At 36.6% G+C, this 20,133-nt stretch overlaps 1 protein-coding gene across 3 annotated transcripts; it reads left to right on the top strand.

The window, feature by feature from the left end:
- The first annotated feature begins 164 nt into the window (after positions 1–164).
- LOC100650805 (ankyrin repeat domain-containing protein 17) lies at positions 165–19,011 on the top strand. 3 transcript variants are annotated; one of them, XM_048404972.1, is made up of 28 exons: positions 165–546; positions 3,895–4,338; positions 4,845–4,992; positions 5,140–5,420; positions 5,493–5,778; positions 5,874–6,175; positions 6,266–6,481; positions 6,554–7,180; positions 7,262–7,388; positions 7,460–8,049; positions 8,203–8,388; positions 8,511–8,691; positions 8,770–9,138; positions 9,263–9,604; positions 9,710–9,901; positions 9,978–10,343; positions 10,423–10,577; positions 10,992–11,167; positions 11,246–11,378; positions 12,759–13,501; positions 13,580–13,894; positions 14,009–14,203; positions 14,285–14,432; positions 14,526–14,733; positions 15,180–16,003; positions 16,127–17,389; positions 17,672–17,863; positions 18,206–19,011. In XM_048404972.1, the coding sequence occupies exons 1-28, from the start codon at positions 343–345 to the stop codon at positions 18,227–18,229; spliced, it is 9,237 nt and encodes a 3,078-aa protein (XP_048260929.1). In that variant the 5' UTR covers positions 165–342; the 3' UTR covers positions 18,230–19,011. The 3 variants fall into 3 exon arrangements, with proteins under 3 accessions (XP_048260929.1, XP_020718332.1, XP_048260930.1); XM_020862673.2 differs by having other exon boundaries at positions 8,484–8,691; XM_048404973.1 differs by lacking the exon at positions 165–546 and adding an exon at positions 2,224–2,960 and having other exon boundaries at positions 8,484–8,691.
- The last annotated feature ends 1,122 nt before the right edge of the window (positions 19,012–20,133 follow it).

Below are 20,133 nucleotides of genomic sequence, written 5' to 3'. Positions count from 1 at the left end.
ATTAGCATAGCATATACATATTAGCATATGATGAACATAATGGTAATAAGTATGAGGATTTGAAAAAAGATAAAGGAGAATATAAGAATATTGCGAAAGAAGAAATCGAAATTACCCGCCATGGAAAACGAGAGATGGCATATCGAATCGTATGCAATGATATAGATGGTCGAAGAGGCATCCGGGAGACTCGGTGTCGGCCATAGTAGAAATGGCGGGTGTTAGCTTACGTGAATGACGGCGATCGTGCTCAAGATTATTATCGAAAAGCAAGTGTTCTGTGTGTGTTTTGCGACACGGGAACGATACCTTAGTATCATATGATTCATCTGGAAGGTAAAGATGCAGAATGTAGCACAAGGAACAACCTCGGATAGTCAGAAGCACGAGAAATCAGCAAGCGTTCACCACGACATTGGAAAGACGTCGTCGACTCCCCAGTCTTCGAATTCCAGCCCTACCAAGTCAGAGACGGAAACCTTCTCCGAATTGCAGCCGCGCTTTATGGCAGACTCGTCGGAGAGCGAAGAGGACAGTGTTTCAGAGGTAAACCGAGTCAAAAAAACATGCCACATCGTGAATAAGGTATTCCTACAATCAGAGGTTGAACGCACGCATGTACGTATGCACGCACACGCACGAATTCGTCTGTCGCTTCTGTCGTCCATCCAGTTACCATCCCCTCCACACCCTCCTCCACCGTCTTCTTTCCTCCTGTTCTCCTTTCTTACATACTTGCTTTTGCTCTTGCTCCTGCTTTTGCTTTCGCTCTTGTTGTTGCTCTTACTCTTGCTCTTGTTCTTGCTATTGCTTTTGCTCTTATTCTTACCTTTATCCTTATTCTTTCCTTATCCTTGTCCTTATCCTTGCTCTTACCCTCATCCTTATCCTTATCCTTATCCTTACCTTTATCCTTATCCTTACTCTTCCTTGTTCTCTTTTCCTCTATACTATATATTTCTATACCTATCTATATGTATACGTCATAGGCATATATACGTGTATGTATGCTTACGCACACGTCAGCTTTTCATGAAATTTATTTGAATCGTTGCTAATCTTGTTTGATATTTCTGAATTTTATTGCAAATCCATTTAATATAATCCACCTTTTATGATATAAGCGTTCGAAAATTAGTTGCATCAAAGAACCATCGATCAACATGCATATTTCTTTTAGCGTCAGTACTTATACTTGATTTTGTATTTTCATGTTTTTCTATTTATACTCAATAATCAATAATATTTAAAGAAGAAACTACCTATTCGAGAAGAGAAATAACGAAATTAATAGAATTATAACCTATATCGTCATATGAAAAACAGCATAAAACTTTTGTATCGCATCGTATTGTATCTTATTGTATCGTATCGTATCGTATCATATCGTATCATATCATATCATATCGTATCGCATCATATCGCATCATATTGTATCGCTTGGTGTCTTACAGTTTATTTAGTACAACCGTATAGGTAACTAAACATCGGTGGGTATTTTATAAAATTGAAAAAGCAATAAGAAATGATGACATTTGATTTTTTCTGGAAATCTTAAATTTGATCCGAGCATGAGACGTTGGTACGAGAATCGCTAAACTAATAAATACTACGAAACAATCTTCACAAATTTTTCGACAAAAGGAAGAAAGGAAGAAAGGGAAAAAGAGAACAAGATGGGAATTTACGCAGAGATGTTATATAATCAAAATATATGCGTTATGATAGCTAATAAAACGTCATGGTGTATTGTAATATGGAAAATAATTTTACTTGTTTGTGATCTTATCAGAAATATACTTGCCATCGTTTTAGATTGTAGTCCACCTTATTGATCTTTATCTTTTATAAATCGTTTCTAGATATTTATTAAGTATTAGACCGATCAAACGATTTCGACATTAGACAAAGTTGTACATTATACATGAACTACATTATAATCTAGGGTATAAACGATTGAAAAATTTGTGCATTTATTTTATTCGTATAATCTGATGAAGGCACTTTGCAAAGGTATATGTGTAAATGATAAATAAAGCAGTCCGGTTAACTGCACTGCATAATCAAGCGCGTGCGCACGCACGTGTACGTCCATGTATATGTTTATACATTTATGCAAGTAGATATTTATGCATGTAGACTACTAGTCTGAATATGTATTGTGCAGAGGGGTATATGGAGGTAGAGTTTTCATTGAACTAGTAATCTTGCATGTAGTTACGTTGGGCCGCGCGAGCTCTCGCATGTGCCTGTTCCTACATAGATAAGTGTATGTGTGTAGCTATTTTACGTCCGCTTGCACTACGTTGTGCGCCACCCAGCGGAGTTCTCTTCGGCCGCGTTTCTCGCGTATTCGTGCGAGTTCGTGAGCCTGTTTGTCTGCTTGTGGCCGTCTCTTTACCTTCTCTATACGTCCATAGGCGTATTTTTTACCTTATCGTAACACTTAACTGTTTCTGTTATACTGTCAACGAGATTTCGGCTCTATCCTTACCTCTATTCTTGCCGGCTACTCATCGGTTCTGCCCTGTGTCGCTCGTGTTCGTGGCGTGGAAATTCTAGAGAGCAGAGCCACCATATTATTCTATATTCTACCAACAGCGGTTCTTAAACGGAGTTCTTTTTTTTCACCATTTTTTTTTGACGAACAATTATATTGGCTAGTACGACGCGTGCTTACAAGATCAGTGAATACGCGACTCGTATCGTCGTTTTCTCTTTACTTTGGTTTCGATAAAACAAACGGGACGCGTTCACTACGCACGCGAAGAGTATACCAAGGAAGTGTCAGTTTCCTCCTTCTTGGAATGGCTGCACATTGTTCTTATGTCTCTGTATTCACTAGCAAGCCGTTTTAATCATATACAGAAGATAAAATATTTTCACCTACATTCTGATTTGCGTTTATGTCTCATTGGTTTCCACTCGTCGCGCAAGAGGATATGACCTCTACGCGAGATGTACGTACTATAATTTAGATCGTCTACAAATTATCCTTTTCTTTTTACAGGCAAAACTTTTGGTTGAAAGCAATTTGATTTCACCTAAAATTTTCTGCATATTGCAACGATATTGCTTTTTTTGTTTATATCATTTCTACTATTACCTGGCTTTTACTCTATTCTTTTCTATTCATTTTTCCTCCATCTTTGACCAACACTTTCTCAACAATTCATCCATTTCATCTAATTTACTTGAATCTTTTTCCTATATTTCTATACAATTTCTTCTCTATTTTTTATCCTTTTTTCCTTCCATCCTTTCTTCCTCTTCTTTATTTCTTTTTTCCATTTCCATCAAGTGGAGGGGATTTTCTGTTATACAATAACCTCAATTACCATTGTTCTTGCATCTCAGCAAAATTGTATCATATATATTCCACATATAAACTTGTTAATTTTTTACATTGATAAAATATCAAACCAAGGTTTACCTAATTTAAAATCTTTCAAATTTATTTTAAAACTTGAATGAAACAGATATATTAGGGAAATATGACTCGGCAATCTTTAGATTAATTTCTATAATCATTTTGTGTCTTTCCTGATAAAAGTACTGAATCAAACCTAGTAATTAATAGTTTTTTTATGTAGTTAATTTATTATGAACTAAACATATAAAATAAACATAATATGTATTTATAATAGTGATAAAAAGAAATTGTGTTATTATAATTACCTATAGTATTCTACTAGAATTTCCTAAGTAGAAGCAAGCAGTACCCTTGCTGGAATATAGTTCCATATTTATTATCTATTTATTAATACATCATAGTTTTTAATATGTTTATGTCAAATGAAAATTTACTACGCTACTTTTATATCTTAATTGCTAGGATTAAATTGTTTTTGTATATTGATTTTGTTGGAAAAAATTTTATCTTATTACTTACAGGTGGAGTGTTTTGCAATTGATCAGGTTGAATTAGACGAAGGTCATCATTTAGAATCGTCCAAGCTTCTGTTAACCTCGGAAGATCCAGAGAGATCTGTGGATCCTGAAACTCAGGCTCGATTAGAATCGTTGCTGGAAGTAGCTGGTATTGGCAAGTTGTCATCAGGCGATGGGAAGCACTTGCCTGATCACGAAGTGCTCCGTCGCATAACATCTAGTGTTTCTTGTGCATTAGATGAAGCAGCAGCTGCATTGACTCGTATGCGCAGCGATAATCCACGCACACAAAACGAAAAGCGCTCTCTTGTAGAGGCTTGTACTGACGGAGACGTAGGTACTGTTAGAAAATTATTAACAGAAGGACGCAGTGTTCACGAGACTACAGAGGAGGGAGAGAGTTTGCTCTCTCTCGCCTGTTCAGCTGGATATTACGAACTTGCTCAGGTTTGAATTTTGTATATGATCATTCATTTATGTTATAAGTGCTCATTTTGTATCTGTGTGCTAGTGCGATCTCGCACGCATGTAAAAGACAGAGAGAAGGAATGTGCGTGCAAACGTGTGTGAGTGAGAGAAAAAGAGAGAAACAGCTTTTTTTGAAAGATTTTATGTATAATTTCTGTATACATGTATTTGTATATACACATGCAGATACAATATTGTCATTATTTCTAATATTAAATATAATCTTTATGTTTTGTCTTTTTCTTCTAAGCATATGCAGATGAATATTAAAGATTAATTCAATATATCATTTAAGGAAAAATATTAAAAATAAATAAAACAAACAATAATATCGTTCAGCCTATTTGTAGACAGCTTTTTATAATTTCCTATTGTATAAAAATAAATTGAAATATGTAATGTTTTTAATTGTATTGTGTTTGAGTTGCAATAAATGTATTTGTTCCAGTTATTTTGTTTTATTTGATTAATCTTTTTATGAGCAGGTACTTTTGGCAATGAGTGCAAACGTGGAGGATCGTGGCATAAAGGGGGATTGTACCCCTTTAATGGAAGCTGCCAGTGCAGGGCATGTAGATGTTGTAAGCTTGCTTATTGCGCATGGAGCTGATGTTAATGCTCAATCTACTTCAGGTATGGAATGTAGTTGTAATATTCATATTTATGATTTATATCTCTGGTATAATTTGTAAAGTCTATAGTCTACAGTTTATAAAGTTTTAAAAGAAATCTTTATACATTTATGTATAGCAATAGATAAATCAGGCTCTATATTTTTAGGTAATACACCTCTTATGTATGGCTGTGCGGGTGGTCACGAAGAGGTAGTGCGAGTATTATTAGAAGCAGGTGCCAATGTTGAAGATCATAATGAAAACGGTCATACACCTTTAATGGAAGCAGCTAGTGCTGGACATGTTCCAGTAGCTAAGATCTTGCTAGAACATGGCGCTGGAATTAATACTCATTCCAATGAATTTAAAGAATCCGCGCTAACACTAGCCTGTTACAAAGGTCATTTGGAAATGGTTCGCTTTTTATTAGAAGCTGGCGCAGATCAGGTACCTGTTGATTACTGTAGTTGTTTGCTTTATGGAATTGTATATTTCAAACTGAATCATTTTATCTTATAGGAGCACAAAACTGATGAAATGCACACTGCCCTTATGGAAGCATCGATGGATGGTCATGTAGAAGTAGCTCGTTTACTTTTAGATTCGGGTGCCCAGGTTAATATGCCAACAGACAGTTTTGAATCTCCATTAACTTTGGCTGCTTGTGGAGGTCACGTTGATCTGGCTATGCTCCTGATTGAACGAGGAGCTAATATCGAAGAAGTAAATGATGAAGGTTACACCCCATTAATGGAAGCAGCACGTGAAGGTCACGAAGAAATGGTTGCTTTACTTTTGAGTCAAGGTACATCACAACTCTCGTTCATTGCATCAATCGAGATATAATTATTTAAGAAATTTCCCCAGGAAAGTAAAATTTATATATCTTGATATATATAGGGGCGAACATCAATGCTCAAACCGAAGAAACACAAGAAACAGCACTTACTTTAGCCTGTTGCGGTGGCTTTCTAGAAGTTGCTGATTTTCTAATTAAAGCAGGAGCTGATATTGAATTAGGTGCCTCTACTCCTCTAATGGAAGCTGCACAGGAAGGTCATTTAGAACTCGTTCGTTACTTACTTGAATCTGCGGCAGATGTCCACGCTCAAACTCAAACAGGAGATACTGCATTAACGTATGCTTGTGAAAATGGTCATACCGATGTTGCGGATCTCTTACTTCAGTTTGGTGCTGATCTGGTATTTTCTTCTTAAATCAAAATTATTTTAAAGAATATATACAGAACAGTTATTTTATATTTTTCAGCATTTAATTTGTATATATTATAGGAGCATGAATCAGAGGGAGGAAGAACACCGTTGATGAAGGCGTGTAGAGCCGGCCATCTCTGTACAGTTCAGTTTCTTATAACGAAACGTGCAGACGTTAATAGGCAAACAACGAATAACGATCATACTCCCCTCTCACTAGCTTGCGCTGGTGGACATCTTGCAGTTGTAGAACTTTTACTTGCTCAGTCTGCTAATCCGTTTCATAAACTGAAGGTATGTGGCGTGTAATAATGGTTGACGAGTTATTTTATAACAGCAACATAAAAAATTAAAATTTTGTTATAGGATAATTCTACGATGTTGATAGAAGCTGCAAAGGGTGGGCATACTAGCGTAGTTCAACTTCTATTGGATTACCCTCACAGTATTATGATGAGTACACCGCATAATGCAACACCTACACCTATGTTGCTCCCACAACAACAACAGCAGCAGCAACAGCAGCAGCAGCAACAACAGCAACAACAATCACATCAACAACAACAGCAGCATATTACACATCAGCAGCATGTGCCCCATCAACAACATGCATCTACGCAGCCACAGTCACACCAACAACAGCAGCAACATGCTGCGGATCAACCACAATCTCAAAATCTTCAACCTAAACACAATACACAAAAATCGTTACTAAGAAAAAACCGATCCGTAACGATGATGCCAGACACAAGTCTTACTTCCGCTGAGGCGCAACAAGTTCGTTCTCAACCCGCAGGAGAATCAATTGTAACCACTAAAGATGATACCAATATTCTGGATAAAGGTAGTGGAGGATTTACCAATCTTTCAGAACCTAACATCAGCCTCAGCCCTGCTCCAGCGCCAACACCAGGGTTAAATGTTACGGATAGCCGAAAGAATACTCGACAAGAGCAGATCCTACATAAGCAACAAATTTTTGAAGAATTACAAGTAAATATTCATTTATTAATTTAAGCATAAGGTTTTTCTTTGATATTCTCAGTGTATTTCATGTCTTATAAATGTTTTTAGAGGGTAGAGAGAGAACTTCAAATTAAAGGTCCAGGACATTGGTTCTGTAGTGCAAAGAATCCTGTTGTAACTCAACAACAGCAACAGCAGCAAGAAGATTCTAGTGATCCCGATACATTATCATCAGGTATGTGGTCGAGTTCCTTTTGTTGTGCTCGAAACACTTCTAATAACGATCGATGTATTCTCGGTCGAAAGGTTTAGTTTGCAGTACAAGTGGCATGTCCGGAAATTCATTAAGTCATCAAGGCACCAGCCAAGCAATGTCATTGTATAATGCATTTCTTAGAGGAAAACGAATTGCACAAGAAGCTCAGTTATCCTTAGCTCCAACCATATCGGAAACTTTTCCCACGACAAACGCTTTCCCTACATCTCCTCCTCTTTCTCTAGCGACGATACCTGTTACATCGTCCGTTCCATTGGCTACTTCAAATACATCTTCAACAACTACGCCAAGTCCTCCAAGTATATCCACCCCTCCCACCGTTATGGCAGTTTCCCAACCCATTACCGCGAGTAGTGATGTTAGCCAGAATACTGCTATAAGCGATCGCCCAAAAGCGAAACCTGTCTCTAAAAAAGAAGGTAAAAATATTCGGAAAGCTTCGTCCAGTGTAATGGCCGGAAAGTTGCAGCAACAGCAACAACAACAACAAGCTAACTTGATGGCTGGTCTTCAACAGCAATACCAGCAAAAACAACGACAACATACTTATCAAGTCCAACAGGTACACCAGCTGCAACAACTGAACCAACAATTGCAGTTACAATTGGATCAAGTGCAGGTTTGTTCTTTAATACTTTTAACTTTGTTTCTTCTTTCTTTATTTATTGTCAGTTTATTTTTCTTTCGTTTTCTCATCTTTTTTTCTCTTATCCTTCTTTCCTTCCAACATGTTGGCATGTTATATATCAAAGTACATATTATACCTGGTTAGGTACAGCAACAACAACAACCACAACAACAAGCTCAGCAGCAGCAGCAGCAACAACAACATCAACAACAGCAATCACAATCACAGCAACAAACTGGAGTAGTAACTGCTAATGGAAATAACATACTTATGCCCACTCAATTAATGTCACATCTTCATCCAACGCACACCCATCATCTTCATGATCAGGTAATTATGACTTATGTCTTACACAAGGATGTGTGTGCGTATGTGCTGACATACGCCTGTGTATGTATGCATATATATATAAAAATTACGTGCAGCAAACTCAACAAAATCTAACGGAGCAGGCAGATCCTGACTTAGCAAGATTACATCGAGATGGAGCTTGTCCCTTTGTTGCTGCGGCTCAAAAAGCAAAGGCTCTTTGTACAAGTGAAAGTGTTATAAAATTAGAAGATGGGACTCATATTCCTTTGGATGATGCTTTTGAAATTTTTCGATCTATTAGTTTTGACGATACTGTTGATGGTAAATATTTAAATAAAGAATGCTTTTTTTTCTTCAATTGTTCATAGCTATTTGATGATATATTATGTTCCGATTAAGTAGCAACGGAAGATCAAGAAAAACTTGAATTGAAAAGATTAGAAGTGACAAATGGTAAGGATTCTCAACAGCAACAACAACAACAGCAGCAACAACAGCAGCAGCAGCAGCAGCATTTGCAAACCTCGCAAATAGTTCAACAAACAACCAGTCCTTATACTTCTCAAGAGTATTTTACTAATCCTGTGTTACCAACTTTACCTTCGCTTCAAGTAACTAGTGCTGGTGTTCAAATACAAGCTGATATATCAGCAGGTTTGCAGTTAACTGGTCCACAAACTCTACAGAGTCAAGCATTTAAAGACGGATATTTGGATGGTTTTCGAGCCCATTTTCAGCCACAATTGTTACTGCAATCGTCCCAGATAAGTAAGTTTTATATATATGATTAACAAAATGCTTTCACCTTTGCTTTCTGTTTTATGCATTATATTCAAAACACTTGTGACCACATATTAATCCTTAATGTGATCATATATTTGTTTCTGATCAGCATTTCCAACACAAGCTTTGCCAACTGTAAGCGAAGCAACAGGAATAATAGATAGTATATCCCATCAAACAAATGGTTATGCTCAATCAACAACCTGTAGTACTAATCAGGTTCAAGTGGCTACTCAGACCCAAGCGCCAGCAACAACAACTGCTGCAACCATTGTTGCTTCAGATAAAAAACAAGTTTACACAGCTCCAACGACCGGTAAAGGAAAAAAGGGACGATATCCACTTCTATCACAACAACCATCATGTCAACAACAACAACAACAAACTGCCAATACCCAACAGCAAACTCCTAATTTTCCCAGTCAGAATTATCAATTGGACCCAACAACAGGTACAAAACTTTTCTTATTAGTATAAGCAGAAAATATGTAATTTTTTAATCATGCAAATGTTCAAGAGAATTGTACCCAATTTTTAATTAAATTTTATTACTTAGTTGCTGGTCAGTACACAACAGGTGTTCCAACAGTTGGTGGTTATACTACTAGTCAAGTACCACCTGCATCATTTTCTTGTATGGACGTGGATTCCGAAACTGACAGTAATCATGATACAGCTTTGACATTGGCATGTGCTGGTGGTCATGAAGAACTCGTTGAACTTTTGTTAAGTCGCGGTGCAGACATAGGTATAGATCATAAGCGCGACATCAAAGTATTATACTAAATATACTAAATATTTACAAATTTTTTAATTTCTTACAGAACATAGAGATAAAAAGGGATTTACTCCACTTATATTGGCAGCAACAGCAGGTCATCAAAAAGTGGTAGAAATTCTTTTGAATCATGGAGCTGATATAGAAGCTCAATCTGAGCGCACCAAGGATACACCTTTGTCTCTTGCCTGCAGTGGTGGTAGATACGAAGTGGTAGAACTGCTCCTTAATCGGGGTGCTAATAAGGAACACCGTAATGTTTCTGATTACACACCTTTGAGCCTTGCAGCATCTGGTGGATACGTTAATATAATAAAGCTTCTTCTTAGTCATGGTGCTGAAATTAATTCCCGGACTGGATCAAAATTAGGTATTTCTCCACTCATGCTTGCAGCCATGAATGGTCATGTTGGTACGTTCATTATAAAGCGAAGTTACTATTGTAATAATATAAAATCTTGTATTGTAAAAATGTTTATAATCATTTATAGCTGCAGTCAAGCTATTATTAGACATGGGCAGTGATATAAATGCTCAAATAGAGACTAATCGTAATACGGCTCTAACGTTGGCGTGTTTTCAAGGAAGACACGAGGTCGTTAGTCTTCTTCTCGATCGAAAAGCTAACGTAGAACATCGAGCTAAGGTATAAACAAATGTGTATGTGTACGTATGTGTATGTGTGTATTTTAATTTGTTTCCCCCCTCTCTTTCTTATATATTTCTAATTATTTGTTTAATACTATCGATGTATGAAATATCTATGACGAAAATACATATATTGAAATATGTAAATTTTGGTACAAATATGGTACAAAGTATAAAAAAATTTGATCAACTATTGTCATTTGCCATTTTGTACAATTTTAGTTTTGTTTTTTGCTTTCAAGGTTTATTTAAATTTAGTTAATTGTAACAGTTTGAAGATCATTGATCTTTTGTTTTCTATAATGCTTGAATTTCGAATTGATAATATATAGCTTTGAAATAATGTGTTGAGCATATACGTATAATGCCATAGGAATCTTGTGAAATATGAATCTTATAAAATTTTGTTCAGACCGGCTTAACACCTTTAATGGAAGCGGCTAGTGGAGGATATGTAGAAGTTGGACGTGTTTTACTTACTAAGGGAGCAGATGTTAATGCTACTCCCGTTCCATCATCTCGCGACACTGCCCTCACCATCGCTGCTGACAAAGGACACTGCCGTTTTGTAGAATTATTATTGTCAAGGTAATATTTTGTTATCTTATTTTATGAAAATTCTGTTTTCTAACTTAATCTAACTGTCTTATAACATGAATTTCGCAGAGGAACGCAAGTAGAGGTGAAGAACAAAAAAGGAAATAGTCCATTATGGTTAGCGGCAAATGGAGGGCATTTGAATGTTGTTGATTTATTATATCATGCTGGAGCAGATATTGATTCGCAAGACAATCGAAAGGTATGTGAAAAGTTAAAAGTTAGATGTACCACAAAATCGAATTAAATTTTTTTAATCATACTATGTACATTCTGATTTGTCCTCTTTTCTTTCTTTTTTAGCTTGTTTGTATATATTACATGTTATATGTACACATTATATGTATAAATATTAGTCTGGTCAAAATAGACATTTCAAAGAACAGAAATTCCAACGGAGCTAAATTTTGGTAGATATCTTGGGTACACCTGTAGAAATAAAGTGCCAAAAATCCCTATTGATTCCATGCAGGCTAAAAAAGTTACTCAAGGTCAAAGTTAAAATTTTCGGAATTTTTGAATTTTTCTTGAAAACGATAAGTTTTATCGAAAATATAGCCCAGATAAAAATTGTAGATCATAAAATTATCTACAAAAATGTTCCTCATACTTTTTTTCCTAAGAATCGCCATTCCTAAGATATCACCATTCTAAAAGTTGAAGGAGTTACTTTCTACATGCTATGCACACATTTCCACACCACCTATGTGGTAGTGTACTTGGCGCTTTTTTTCCACGATCTGTTATGACGGAGTTTTATGGAAAAGTACTGTATTTACTGCATGATGATATTGATATTGTGATATAGGTGATTATTTTAAACTGTAGTTCTAATTTATGTTAATATTTTAATCCGATTCATACTCTTCAGATTCGACTTCAACAGTCATGTCTTCTTCGATTTCTTCTTCTTCCTCATTTTCTTGCTGGATGTCCATAAATTGTTCAACTGAAGATGAATCAGCTATCTTTTCATCGATATCACACGAATCTTCGTCTATAGAATTCGATTGAACATTCGAGCAAGACTGGTTTTGGAAATTAGTACACGCTGGTGGACACGACAACTCTACTCTTTTACAGCCACATTTAGTACTACAACCTTTTTTACAATTGCAAAAAATAGTATTTAGGAGTTTTTCCGGAGCAGGTGGGAGGATAGTTTGAATCGGTTCCAAAATATTGTCTGTTAATTTCCAACCCCAGTCTTCAGGGTTTATTTGATTGCCTAGTTATACCTGAACTTGATAGAATGGTCGATACAAGTGTTGATGAGCAGAAGCCGATGTTGGAGGAAGACAAGATAGTTGTACTTGTTTCTTGTTCCGTGTATTTTTTACAAAAGTTAAATATCTATACTTGTCAAAATTAAAAAAATCCGAAAATTTTGACTTTGACTTGGAATAACTTTTTTAGCCCGCATGGAATCAATAGGGATTTTTGGCACTTTATTTCTACAAGTGTACCCAAGGTCTCTACCAAAATTTAGCTCCGTTGGAATTTTTGTTCTTCGATCACTGTTTTTATGTCTATTTTGGCCGAACTATATTAATACGCGGGAGTGTGTATTATTCAATTATAGGTTTCTTGTTTGATGGCCGCTTTTCGTAAAGGGCATATTAAAGTTGTTAAGTGGATGGTAAATCATGTTACTCAATTTCCAAGTGACCAAGAAATGACGAGGTATATAGCTACTGTCAGTGACAAGGAACTCTTAGAAAAATGTCAGGAATGTGTGAAAGTTATACGTGCGGCAAAGGAAACTCAAGCAGCAAAAGCAAATAAAAATGCAACGATATTATTGGAAGAACTTGATATGGAAAAGACAAGGGAAGAGTCGAAAAAAGCTGCGGCTGCTCGCAGGAGAGAACGAAAGAAAAAGAAGAAACTTGAGAAAAAAGAAGAGAAACGAAAGTTACATGAAGAATATAAGAAAAATGAAACAAATTATGAAGATAAAGAGGAAAATGGGAAGAAATCCGGAGACGAGGAATGCGATAGAGCGGATGATAGTGAACACGAAACTGGAGACAGTTGTGAAAGAATGGACAGTATGCCATCACCGGTTAACAGGAGTCCGGAAGATCCTTACAGAGAGGAAGGCGATAGTGGAATCGATGCGAATAGTCAAGGCAGCTGTAGTAGTAATGACGTCAAAGCTAGAGAGAAAAAGAAGGAGAAAAAGAAAAAGAAAGCTAATAGTCCAAACAACAATGAAAAAGACACGTCTCCCCAAAGATCTCCAAAGTCTGTTGTCACACAAGGCACTACTTTGTCACAAAATTCTATTACACCGACAAAATCTCAAAATAATACGACCGAAAAGTAAGTTGGAAAAATAACGATATGAGTGATTGACGAATTTTTTTAAGTTTAGCCTCTCAAATGATATTACTTTTTCAGGAGAATTATGACCAATGTTTCTAATACAGTATCCGTATCCGCAACGTCTGCCACAATGAGTTCTAGATCTTCGACTGTGAATTGTGGTGAACGTAAATTGAAAGGTCAACTGGTATTTGAATCGTCGAGGCATCCTGCTGATAGAGAAGACTTTGAAGCAACTGGCAATGAAACATACATGCCTGGTAAAGGCAAAAAAACTTACAATAATCAGTATGATAGCGACGCATTGAATACTTCTACGAAGTCAAACAACACAACCAGTCCTAAGCAAGCAGGCAAACGCGAAGAAGGCTGGAAAGAAGTTGTACGAAAGTAAGAAGCGCGATTTATTGCTGATGTTATTATTTTTATTGCTATAATTATTGTCATTGCTATTATATTGTGGTGTAATTATTAAATAAAAATCTGATATAACTTCGGAAATAGGGGACAGTCGGATGATTCTGGGAGATTTATGAATTCACCATTCCGTTCAAAGAAAGTATCTGTTCCACCAAATGCTATTAGTCGAGTTATCGGAAGAGGCGGAAGTAATATAAATGCTATTAGAGGTGCAACAGGAGCGCATATTGAAGTTGAAAAACAAAGCAAATGCCAGGGCGAACGAATTATTACTATTAAGTATGAGGGTTGATTATTTATTTTCTCTTGAAAATGATCGATTAACATATATGTGATAATTACATATTTCCTCATTTACAGAGGATCGTCTGATGCGACAAAACAGGCTCATACATTAATAGCTGCTCTCATTAAAGATCCAGATGTTGATATATTGCAAATGCTTCCAAAATCGAAACTCACAGTTGTTACTACTTCCTCTTGGGATAAAACCGTATCTACTGTAGCTGTAAGACCAAATTATTATACCAACAAGACTGGAAAGATTTTATAATTTACAGCTGATTCATTCCCTAATTTCTTCCATGTATTTCAATTTTAGTCGAGCAAAGCAAAGTTGGGTCCTGTAAATAAACCTCCAAGTCTAACGTCTAGTTCCAGTAGTACGCAAATTAATAAATCTAGTTACACATCCGGAGTTTCTACCGTTAATCAGTTAATTCCACTTAGATCGTCGTCAACCATTAAACTCGCTGGACCATTTCCAACGCCTTTACCACGCGCAACAGCACCCAGACTTGTGGCTGCGGGTAATAACAAATTACAGGGTTTCCTCTAAGGTTAACCATTTTTCAGGCATTTCCAATAATTTGTTAAAGAAATGTTTTGAACAAAAATTAGTCAGTTTTCAATTCGCTAAATAAAATTTAAAAAAGAATTTGTTGGATAAAAACTTAAGGTTACCTTGACTTTTTTTAGATATCACAATATATTTATTATTCATTAGTAGTCAAATGTGTAACAAGACTTTTGTCTAACTAACCAACTTTTACTTAAAATATTTTTTTGGCAGATTGTCGGAAATGTCTGAAATGTCGTGGTTAATTTTACAAGATAAACCCTGCATATATTGTATATGTATTCATATATATACAAAATATATGCAGAAAAGCGATATAACGTCGTAGCAAAACAATAATGTTCATTTAATTGATAAACGTTAAATTAATACCTACGCATCTGCTTGCGTATATAGCTGAAAAACGAGCTCAAGCTGTGGCAGCCCAGATGGCTTCATCATCAAACACGAAGACAACAATGTCATATACGAGTGCAATTATGACTGCTGGACGAGCAACAAAAATTGTAACGACAAGTACCACTCAAACGTTTGCAGCGAAGTTATCCGAAATCACTGCCTCAACGCATACATCTACTACCGTCATGCAGTCTACTCATACTACGGTAAACAAGCAAAAATCGTTGCAAGCAAATTCGGTGACTGTTGTATCAGCTACAGCTGCGGCAATGGCTCAGAGTTCGTCTCAACAGTCTGCAGTCAATACATCGCCAAAACACTGCCGACCACTGCCTACTTTGTCTGCTCCACCAACTATGGTTTCCCATTATTCCGGAAAGTCTACTTACTCTCCCGGTTCGAACGTGGCAGTATCACCGGCAACAAGCACTGTGGTTGCATACTGCTCGGAAAGTACCGTCACTTCGACTTGTTCGAACTCCTCGATGCGAGTTAGTCCGTCACCCCCGATATCATCGCAATGTCAACAACAGTTGCAACAGCAGCAACAGCAAGCACGTAGTCCACCACCTATTGCATCGACAATTCAAGAGCAGCAGCAACAACAGCAGCAACAACAACAGCAGACGAATAATACACCTCTCGAATATTCCCTATTCAATGACACTTTTACGAAAGTTACACAACAATCCATGTGGGGTAGTCGAGAAAATGAATCTCAGAAGGGTATGAATTTCGCGACTGTAGCTGGTGGTGGTGGAGTGTCCGTTAACATTTCGGGTTCATCCTCGTCTAAATTCATCGACAGCATACCCCCTCAGGTTAGTATTTGCAGTAATGATAGAACGGACAGTAACTTCTTATTCTAAGCTACCCTGTGCATCCATGATACTGCTACAATGCGAACGTTGTTAGTTTAACAATATTGTCCTTTGTTCGTGTAGGTGGATGCTTCAAAAGCTCCTGGATATCGAGGGACAGCTATGTGCTCCCCTGTTTCAAGTAAATCAAATAATACAACTAATACGAACGCGACTAGCATAGGAAGCGGAGGCGTATCATCAAATACTGGTCATAATCCTATTCAACCACCGCAATTTCAGTCGTCTGGAAATTATAATGAACATCCTCTTTCAAGTAAACCACCAGGTAGTTTGGCTGTAGCACGGCCGGTAATTCCTCAGCAAAATATAGAAATGGGAGCAGCTATGGGAGCTCAGTTTAGTAGACCAGTGTTTCAAGGGGAATTGACAGGCACTCGCAATGCGACAACCCATCAGCCACACGTGATTGCCTCTACATCACAACCGACGTTGGACGTTGGTTTGTTTAAAGGAAACAACATTGGCTATGAGCATCCAAACGTTAATTCAAGTTTATTAAAGATGGTACCAAACGAAGGGCAAGGTCATCCGCTTTTACCTTTCCACCCGCATATGCAGAATTTCGCGCAAACAATAGCGCCATCTGCTTCGGTGAACACTACAGTCAGTATGTCCAGATTAAACCCCAGAGCACCTGACTTTTCTAGCTCGTTACATTTGAATAGCAAGCCTCAAGTGACAATGTTTAACGCGGGTTCGGCGGCGGCGGGAATGCATCCAAACATGTTCGCCACTGTACCGCCGCCTCCTCCGTCCGCGATCCAGTCTAATAACCTGGCAATGCTTGGAAATTTTCCTTTAGGAAAATATCAGGCACCATCTCGAGCCACTCCCGGCAATACCGGAATCTCGACTAACGGGCAAACTCGTTGGCCGTTTGCTCCACCGCACAATAATTACCCGCCCCATCAAGATCCAATGATAGGCCAAATTGGTTTCTCCAATCATTTGGCAAATTTAACCGCACAACCTGGAAGCATTGATTTGATTACAAGCCTTGAGAATGGCGGTTCACCGGCTATATCACCTTCTTCGCCGGCACAGGTAGCTCAGGAAATGAATCAGCTTAAGATTGAGGATCGTAAAGTACCACGACCCATCGGTACGGAAAGAGCTTGGAAAAATTATGCAACGGCAGGAATGGGACCCGGTGGTGATGCTGATTCCATTAATTGGATGTTGAACAATGAAAAGCTTGTCGGATCTTGGGCGAGTTTGGCTCCGGGCATAGACAGACACCAAATGTTCCGATCTAACGCTACTTACAATCGTATATCCAACGTTGATGCCGAACTTCATCACATGATGGAATCTTCGTTTCAGGTAACTTCTCAATGTCATGCTTCTGGTCTTTTATTTCATTCTTTCCTTTTTGCTTCTTTCTATCTTTTTCTCCCTTCTTCCTTCCTATTCGAATATCGTATACGTACACAGAGTATAACTTTAATTCACTTAAAATCACACCTCCCTATAATTTGCTACTAAAAATCTCTCGGAAGTGTTATAATATATAACACTTATATATTAAAATATATATATAATATAACTATATAACTATATAACTATAACTTTAGATTTAGTAGTTTCAATTTGATTTATATGCAGGGTCACGTTGATACTCAGCAGCAGCCATTTCCCAATGGAAGCGCGACCACTCTATCTCTAATGCCAGGATTAACCTTATTGCCGGGACAGTTTGGTACGCCTACATTGACAGAAATTCCTCCGAATGAAGCAAACAAAATGGATCCACCAGCATGGGGAATACCAGATACTGTACAAGACAAGCAACATCCGGTATGTTACAAGTTACTTTATGAAGAGCTATAGCATAACTGATGAAGTAGAATTCAAATTACAAAGTTAAGATTCTTTCGAACCAAAATTATCGACGTTTATGCGTGTATTCTTATCGTGAATATTTAAAAATTGTGGATAATCAAATGTACTTATATATATATGGAGCTTGTATTTTTATTACATTCTCGTTTGATTTCTTTGTTCATTCATAAGTTATTTGGAACATTTTGTTTGTGCAATAATTTCATGTACTAATCTAATCTCCTCCATTTTTCTTCTAATGTCATACTCCTTATTATTTCTTTTTACATACATCCTGAATAAATAATTTGATTTCAGGCATGGAATAAATGGGCTCATTAAAAAGAAAAAACAGGAAGAGGGAGAAATTCTTACCTGGATGAAATGAAGTAAAACCTGGAATTCGAAGTAGTAAATAGATGTAACTGGAATACGAAGCATTGTTTTTAGATACTTAAATTACATTATTATCCTAATTGTATCCATTGCGACACAGATTCGATATTATTTGTCATGTTAGGTGATAAGGCGGTAAATCCTTACAACTTACTACTATTTGTCTAGTATAATCATGCAATACAAGCAATTATCAAATACGATATGGAAATGTTAGAAAGAAAAAAGGAAAAGATAGTCAGGTGAGATTGAAACAGAACAAAAGATGTTTGTTACTTGTTTCTAATTCATTTTTGATCGTACTTCGACCACGCTACTTCTGTACTCCAGGATTATTCTGTAACCAATTTTTTAACATATGAAATATTGAGGACAGTTTACGAATCTTCTTCCTATGCTGATCGTTACCGCGGATGGATCAATTTGTCCAAGTTACGAGACTCAAACTTTACGATATTTGATAGACATTCGTCATAATAAATTCAAATGCGCATACGATAAGTACATCAGCTTTCGCTTCACTTGTAGCAGTACATCTCGAATTAAAACCTTCTATCCTTTTTCTGTTCCTTGAATTTCGTGTATCGAATTAAAAGCTTCGTTTCAAGTGTCCTACATGCGTGCGAAAATAAAGGCTTCGATTTGCCACAAGGATAGCAGAATAATATTATGTTAATTAAATGATACATATTAATAACAATAATAACATTATTATTGTCGTATCAAAACGAGTTATTTTTATCTCTGGTTGGGTAATTATATATTTTGGAATCAAAGGAAACAACTGAAGTAGAAGAAACAAAAACACGAGGGAACTTGTTTCCAATTTCTAAGCACTATATGGTATAACTTTACTTTTCTCTTCTTTTTTTCCTATTACTTTTATTCTGTACCACTACTCTTCGCTAAATCGCTATATCGTTTCTCTCTCTCTCTCTCTCTCTTATCCAATCTTCTCTTCCTTGTTATTTTCCCTTAAATACAACTATAATTATTTTTCATTGAGTATCAAAAAGGAAGAAAAGGAATAAGCAAAATATCATATAATATAATATAATCCGCAAAACATTGGTACGATTGATGGCAATGGTCTCGTATCAGAGGTTCTCCTGTTCTGTACACAATTTTACACAAGACTGTCGGCACATATACATACGTGTTACATATAATAGTTACATTTTACTACAACTACATTTCGCGTTTAGCCTCTTCGTTTTTTTTTTTCGTTATAATTTTTTGTTAAAGTGAAACTCGCGACCCATTATGCCCGTAAGCGATCGCTGATTATCAAGGTCATGCGAGAACACTTATGTTAAAATGTAATAAAAAGGAATATGGAGAGAGGGGGGAAAATGTAAAGGAAAGAAAGAACGATAATAAAGTGTATAAATGAGAAGCGTAAATTAATTACTTGGGTGAAACAATACATAACAGACATGACGTCGCGAAATCAATCGTTCAATTAAGACCTTCCGTACACGTAAAAAAGGAACATAAGAGAAAAATAAAAGGAAAAAGAGACAATGCGAACAAAAATATGCTGATACAAGTTAATGTATGCTGTAATGATACTACATTAAATATTATGTATAACGAATCTTATTCTGATGAATGAATATCGTTGATTACATTAAGCAGGCAGTGGGACCGTCGTCACGTAAATATAACTTTATGCGTCCCTAGCAACAGTGCTATTATAATACTATTATTGCTGTGGTGGTAATAATGTTTATTATTATATTATGGTTATTATAACATATAACGTAACTATAGGAAATGGAAGGTAAATAGTAAACATCATCCACTGTTTCGGCTGAAACTAGTACGAGTAATAAGTATTCTACTAGCTG

This window comes from Bombus terrestris, chromosome 4 (genome assembly GCF_910591885.1).
Source record: "Bombus terrestris chromosome 4, iyBomTerr1.2, whole genome shotgun sequence".
Taxonomy (NCBI): domain Eukaryota; kingdom Metazoa; phylum Arthropoda; class Insecta; order Hymenoptera; family Apidae; genus Bombus; species Bombus terrestris.
Note: the sequence above shows the minus strand (reverse complement) of the source record. Positions and strands in the feature narration are given on the sequence as shown.

What these genes read in the sequence shown, in the direction of transcription:
- LOC100650805 (XM_020862673.2), top strand. Translation starts at nt 343, where the DNA reads ATGCAGAATGTAGCACAAGGAACAACCTCGGATAGTCAGAAGCACGAG. An exon ending in TGCTTTACTTTTGAGTCAAG is followed by an intron (nt 5,779 to 5,873) that starts GTACATCACAAC and finishes TGATATATATAG; the next exon opens with GGGCGAACATCAATGCTCAA. An exon ending in TCGACAGCATACCCCCTCAG is followed by an intron (nt 16,004 to 16,126) that starts GTTAGTATTTGC and finishes TTGTTCGTGTAG; the next exon opens with GTGGATGCTTCAAAAGCTCC.